This window comes from Lolium rigidum, chromosome 3 (genome assembly GCF_022539505.1).
Source record: "Lolium rigidum isolate FL_2022 chromosome 3, APGP_CSIRO_Lrig_0.1, whole genome shotgun sequence".
NCBI lineage: Eukaryota > Viridiplantae > Streptophyta > Magnoliopsida > Poales > Poaceae > Lolium > Lolium rigidum.
In genome coordinates, this window is record NC_061510.1 from 1230048 (window position 1) to 1237077 (window position 7030).

At 48.8% G+C, this 7030-nt stretch overlaps 1 protein-coding gene across 1 annotated transcript; it reads right to left on the bottom strand.

The window, feature by feature from the left end:
* Positions 1–4664: 4664 nt before the first annotated feature.
* LOC124694155 (heavy metal-associated isoprenylated plant protein 39-like) lies at positions 4665–6308 on the bottom strand. The gene is made up of 3 exons (XM_047227173.1): positions 6038–6308; positions 5716–5791; positions 4665–5624 (listed from the first exon to the last, which is right to left on the bottom strand). The coding sequence occupies exons 1-3, from the start codon at positions 6044–6046 to the stop codon at positions 5044–5046; spliced, it is 666 nt and encodes a 221-aa protein (XP_047083129.1). The 5' UTR covers positions 6047–6308; the 3' UTR covers positions 4665–5043.
* Positions 6309–7030: the final 722 nt, after the last annotated feature.

Sequence of the window (7030 nt, forward strand, 5' to 3'; positions counted from 1 at the left end):
GACATATGGCGGACGATAGAGCTGACCCGATTATGGACAACTATGATCAAGAAGTTGAAGAACAGATATTTGGCATCATAAAAGGCGATATTCCTTATGTGCCGACCGAACAAGATGAAGAGGATATTTCTTCTTATCTGAATCTTGACGGTCAAGATGAAGGCCGTCAGCAAGATGATGGGGAAGAAACGTCGATAAACGACGATCTTCAATTGCAAGTAGCAACTAGCTCCGGCGCCGAGGTATATATATATTTTTTGCCTCTGGTGATACAAACTTACTGATTTGAATAAATATGTGTGTACTAACACGCGCGACTCTCTTTCTTATTTTAGCCCTCGGCCGGATCGTCGAAAAAATCGAGTACGTCGTCGTCAAAGCGTGGCGCAACCAAGACGCTCAAACCAGGAGAAACATATAACATCGAGGTTGTCGACAGTGCAACCGGCAGGCCGCTGGAGCCCCCGAAGCACGCCACCAAGTTTATCAATCAATGCGGAGCCGTTGTTAGAGACAACATCTCGATCACCCTCCAGGAGTGGAATGAGCCAAAGAAGGCACGTCTTGGTTTCACTTTTGTCGACAAGAGAACTAAAAAAGATTGCTTTCAAAAGCTTATGGAGCATTTCATCCTACCTCCGGAATACCACAAATTCGATGAGGAGGGTAACAAGATTCAGGAAAACAAGGAGAGGAGGAGGCTACTCAAACACTTCGCTCTTGGTAAGATGGCCGATACATTCCGGAAATTCAAGCGGAATCTAGCCCGTGACTATGTCAACCGAACAAGACTCCGGAATTCAAAGGACGAGTATGAGAGACTTCAACATGATTGGCCAAAATTTGTGAAGCGAGAAGAAATCGGAGCATTTCATTGAAATATCGAAAAAAAATAAGGAAAATGCGGCTAAGAAGGAGTACAATCATGTTATGGGGCCGGGAGGGTATCGCTTTTGGGAGCCTAAGTGGGAGAAGATGGAGAACGAGCTGAGGAGGCGAGGAATCCGTCCAGTGCGAAGGGATGGGACCGAAGGGCCAAAAGCTGGTGGTACGGGCATGGGGGAACGCTAGACCCGGAGACGAGGGCGTGTGTTTACGGGAACAAAATGTTTAAACCCACCCAAGCCCTTATTGACGCAATGAGGGATGCTCAAGAGGGGAAGATCAAGTTCAACGAGAGAGAACGACGCGCCGACAAGAGCCCTCGGGAATCCTGAACACGGAGGACGTGTACGAGGCATGCCCGGGAACATTACGTGGAAAGAAGGGTTCTCCCGGGACGATGACCCGTACGGTTACGGAAGCCGTAAGATAAAGTCGGATCGGGATGCGGATGTTGTGGCGCGGTTGGCATCGGAAGTCGATGAGATGAAGAAAACCCTGTCTATACTAGTACAGGAGAGATCGGCAGTCGGGACGCATGAAGATCATCCAGCGGATGTCGGAAGCCGCCAGCGGAGAAGCGGCGTGGCTTCCACGGAGGTCCAGCCGGCTACCGATGCACCGGAGATCCAAATTACTGCACCGGAGCCTCCTCGCTACCCCGTGGACGATGTAAAAGAGATGAAAGAATGTCATCTGCATTATCCTATCGGGAACATGTCCACGAAGGTAGCCATCGGCGGTGCTTTGCCATGTGAGCCCGGAGCACCGCACCACAACAACCCCATTGCGAGATGGCTATGCTCGTGTCACGGTGGAGGAAATAGTCCCGGGGTTTGAGGACCCGGAGATTGACATTGCTACACCCGAAGGGGAGAGAAGACTTGGAGGTGTCAAGCGCCAGTTTATTCTCTGGAAAAAGAAGTTTATCAAGTTTCCAGACGAGGCGCCAAGGCGAACAAGTCCACCCCCCTCCGGTGGTGGTGGCGGCAGCGGCGGTGGTGGTGGTGGTTCACCTACACCTCCTTCACGTCAGCCGACGCCGCCCCCCAATTCACCTCCGGCGGGTAAGCAGACGCCGCCCCCCAGTCCACCTCCGGCGAAGAAGCAGCCGCCCCCGGCAAAGAAGCTGAAGCAGTCCTGGACTATTAACCCGGAGCCTTATGTACCTAAGATCACAAAGGTACCGGAGCCATCACTGAAGCCTCTCATCCGGAGACCTTATGACCTTAGTGTGGAGGAAAATGCAGCGGTCGTGGCTGCTCAGCATGAGAAATGGATGGCGGACTGCAAGAAGAAAAGAGAGCCCGAGCCCAAGCCAGTATATTCTGACAAGCAAAAGAGCCGGGCTAAGTCATTTTTGAACACACCGTCCCAAGCCGCGAAGAATCTGCCTGACGACTATTCACGTGAACTTCGTAGGCAAGCACTCATGTTGAAGGAGAAGCAAGAGTTGGCGGAGAAGCAGGAGAAGAAAGCCTTGGAGGAGGCCGAGAAAGAATTAGAAAGTAAAAAAGAGGGGAAACAAGTTGCCCAGCTCGGGGAACAGAGTAAACAATCCATCGCCCCTCTCATAGTGAAAGCCGTCGGTGAGGATGCCCCCGATATCATAGCAGTTGCGGCAGCACATGGATTGACTGTAGCGAGTGCCAAAGAACAAGCGGCCAACTTTGGTCTGACTCTTCGTGCAGTGTTAGGCCTTGATGATGCGCCAGTAATGAAGGACGTAGTAATTACATATGTGTCGAATGGGCCTCTCATCGAGCCTGCGCAGGAAAAGGATCTACCTCCACAAATGACAGGTCACGCTAAATTGGTACAAGGCTTACATAAAATTAAAAAACGCCAAAGACTATATTTATGCGGAAGTTAGACCTAAGCATCACTTCAAACATTACTATGTACAAATTCATCGGAGTGAATTGTTCCAGCTTTTCAATCTGCGCGAGCTCGACAAATCTATCATCAGTTGCTACGTTCTGTAAGTGATTTATTTCTACCCCATCTCGTTCATTGCCTGCACTATATATATTGTCCTAACTATCTTGTTGTGTATGTAGAATGAAGAAGCGGGAATGCATAATAAGGAACATCCATGATGTTGGGTTCATTGACCCACAAATCGTTAATTCATATGTGTTAGAACACCACCCCGCCGACGTGGAGGAAGACTCGTGGCAGTTTTTTTCAAGGCAGGAACTCAAAAGTGATATTCTATTTCCTTACCATTTTGGGTGAGTGTTTCTGTCTTGAGCACATTCTCTTTTGTTTACTCCATGCAAGGTATGTGGCTAATCGATGAGTTAATTATGCATGACTGTGCATGTATCGTGTCCGCAGGTTCCACCGGATTCTGCTAGTAATTCAATTTCACGACTCCACAGTTCTCGTCCACGACTCTCTGAATATGAATGCAAAGCTTTGGGCCGACATGAGAAAAATGATGCAGAAGTAATTATTTTTATTCACTTGCGCTCTATATCGATCGGCCTATTTCGTTCATTTCCTAATATCAAGTAACTAATAACTCTCTTGTTCATTTAATTTTCTTTGCCTCGTAGGGTTTGGACACGGTTCGTAAACACAAAGGTCGGTGAATTCAAAAAAGAGCTACAATTTAAAAGGGTAGTGTCTGGGGATATTCAGCCAAAGGGGACCAATCTATGTGGATACTATGTTTGTGAGATGATCCGGAGATACACCTCTGAGCGGGTTTCGTGTGAGAACAACATCAAGAGGAATAACCTCCGGAAGACGCTTAGTCTAGAAGCTCGCTTCCGACCACTTCAAGAGGAACTAGCTGGATGGATCGCGAAGGAAGTCATCGATCCTAGAGGAGAACACTATGTAGAGGACGTAGAACTTCATATGCAGTAAATCATATGTATGAAAACTTGTTCAAAATTGTATATGGTCATCCGATATTGAATATATATTGTCAATTCCTCTTGAATTCCTTTTGGTTCTAATTTTAAATTTGTTTGTTCATATGCATGTATATGTAGTACCGTAGAATATGTGAAACTCCTTCAAAATTAAAATAAAACAGAAAAGAAAATAAAACAATACAAACTAAAAAGAAACCAGGTTTAGGGGGGGCTAAAACCCTAAACCTGCGGCGGTCTTTAGTCGCGGTTGGCCAGGAGAACCGCGACTAAAGGTCCTCCGCCCCGAAGGACTGCTCGGCGGCCACGTGGAGGCGCCTTTAGTCGCGGTTCGTAAGGAACCGCGACTAAAGGGGGGTGGGCTTTAGTCGCGCTTGCTTGGTCGCGGTTGCGCAACCGCGACCAATGGCAGTTGCGAACCGCGACAGAAGCCGTTTTTTCCACCAGTGCGTGTTGTATTTACTATTAAGTTTTTTTAGTTTTTCGTGCTATGATACATTATCATATTATGATACCACTCTCACCAGTCATCTCATTAATTAATGTTTAGATTTTTACCAACACGGCATGTATGATAGTCCTATTGTGAATTGTCTTATGGAAAGGAGGGAGTAGTAATAAGCAGATGACGATGTGCAGTTAATGCTTAGGTTTTCATTAATCCATTCAAATCATAGAACCCCCATAATTCTAACGTGGAAAGTTTTCCCAAAGAATTCGTGTCCACGCTCGAATTCAAATTAACACATGAATCTTATGCATGACTGATCAAACAACAGGCAGAGAGCAAGCATGATGCATTGCATCCAGCTGGGTCACCATAATTTGGATTCGTGCCAACAAAAACTGTACGGGGAGGAGATCTCGCCAACGGCCACCGATTCTCATGGTCGACCATAACGTGCTGAAGAAACAAACAGTATTCTGTGCGATGGCATTACACATGGGTACAGTTTGCGAGAGAAAATGCCAAGAAGAATATTGTTCGCGCGGTACTATTTCACCATTTTAGAAAGCAAAGTTTGAACAGCCCTCACATGCTTGACCACTCATCATGCACCCCATATCGCTCATCGCTTTACTTGCAACATGACGTGGCAGCACGTATGTATGTACGTAATTAAGTATACGTTGTCGTCGTACTCATTATACTATCTTGCAAACTTTGTTGTTGATCTCGTAAAAAACGATCGAGATACACTATAGACATATGATCGATAACCTCACGCATGCAAGGTGAGCTAGCACGTACGCATAAGCATGGTGCTGGCCTTAACTAGCAGATGACGCATGAGTTGGGGTTCTCCTCCATGCTCATGTTCCGGACGTAGTAGTACTGCGGCGGCACGTATGGTGGCTGGTATGCCGCCGCCGGCGGCGGCCGGTATTGGTTCATCATGTAGTCGGCGTTGAACATGTACGGTGGGGGCATCTGGTGCGGCAACGGCATGTGATGCGGGAACACCGCGGCGGGTTTCTTCTGATCGCCACCGGCGCCGTCGTCCTTCTTGGCCTCGTCCTTCTTCCCGTCGCCCTCCTCTTTCTTGTCACCTTCCTTCTTGTCGCCGTCGCCTTCCTTCTTCTTGCCTTCGCCCTCCTCCTTCTTGGCGTCACCGTCCTTCTTGCCACCGTCCCCCTCCCCCTTCTTCTCGCCGTCTTCCTTCTTGGCCCCATCGGCGCCGTCCTTCTTGGCCTCCTCCTTCTTCTCCTCCTTCTTCTCGGGCTCCTTGGCCGGGCCGACGGACTCGATGTAGGCGGCCCAGCCCTTGCGCAGCTTGCTGACCACGTCCACCGGGTCCATGGTCCCGATCACCGTCATCTTGCGCGACGCCAGGTCCATGGTTATGGCGTCGATGCCTGACAGAGCAGAACGAAACAACATAGAGCAGTCAGTCACTCGGAGATGGATTCATCTTGAAGCAGTGTCGGTGGATGGATGGGTACGTACCGACGAGCACGGAGACGGCCTTCATGGCCTTCTGCTTGTCCTTGTTGTCATGCAGATCCAGCTTCACTACAACCTTCTGCAGCAGAGGAAACAGGGCCCAAGGTTAGCCACAACGAGCAGAGTAAGGCAGTTGGATGCAGGCAATGTATGCCCGACACTTGAACCCAACCCAGCACACTTGAGCAGAGTGCGAGCAAAGAGAGAAAAGGAAAAGCGTTCCCGGATTCTAAAGCAAGATCCCCGAGAGAACCTCAGGTAATCAACATTCATATGCACTTGGAATCCGGATCTAGAACTCTCAGAATCAGGATCAGGAACTCACCTTCGACATGCCTCCGGCCTTGCCTTGACTGACTCTCAGGAGAGAATTGCGGAATGGGGTGATCAGAAGGAAGATGAAATGGATAGGCGAGAATATATAGCTTGCTAGGGTAGTGGGTATAAGAATGGCGATCACAGCTAGCAGTGCCAAGGTTAGGCGAGCGACGACTCGAGAGAGGCAGGCAGTGGGAATTGTTGAGCGGGAGGCCGATGGAGCGTGGTCCTAAATACTAGCGGCCGGCGAGAGAAGAGACGAGACGATCGCGCGTGCCGCTTTCTAGGTAGCGTTGGTGCGAAGCGCAATGCATAGTGGTGGTGGGTCTGGACCCAAGCTCTACTATGTCTGTGAAGTGGATGTATGGCAATGGCAAGTCAGTTTCTCTGCCACCATCTCTCCCGAAACCGGCCTCGTACGTCTCTGCCTTTTTTGTGTGTGTGGCCGTGTGCACGACTAGTAAAACAAAGTGCGAGTGGAGGCGATTGATCGGGTGAGGAGGAACTGGTGGGAATCAATCCTGCCTAAGCCGCTGGGCTGCCTGCTCCGATCGGGCACAGGGGAAGGGCCGCGTAATGCAGTCCACGTCCGTCCCACACAGCCGCGAAACCTTTCTGATATTCTTCCGTGACAATATTGTTACCTCCTGTTCCGAAATGTAACCATTTTTAGAAAGCTTAGTTAGCGAATGCTTACATTTCAGAACGAAGGCAGTACATGCATAGGAACTGTTTTACGAGATGAAGTGTTCTCATCTGGGCGGGGCCCCTGACAATGCCTGCGTCCGCGGCTCTGTTTGCACCATGGTTCAGCTATTTAGGCCTAGTTTGATGGGGGTAAATGTTCCTTATGATAATTTTGAATCTATTGATTTGATGAGAGAGCTAGAAAATGCTAGGAGCATCCTAAGTGAGAAACAAAGTAGGAAGGTGGGTGGACTAGTTTTAGAGCGTGATGATGATTTTTTTTGGATAACGGGCATTTTATTACTCAAAGTGT

What these genes read in the sequence shown, in the direction of transcription:
- LOC124694155 (XM_047227173.1), bottom strand. An exon ending in GGCCGTCTCCGTGCTCGTCG is followed by an intron (nt 5,625 to 5,715) that starts GTACGTACCCAT and finishes CTGCTCTGTCAG; the next exon opens with GCATCGACGCCATAACCATG.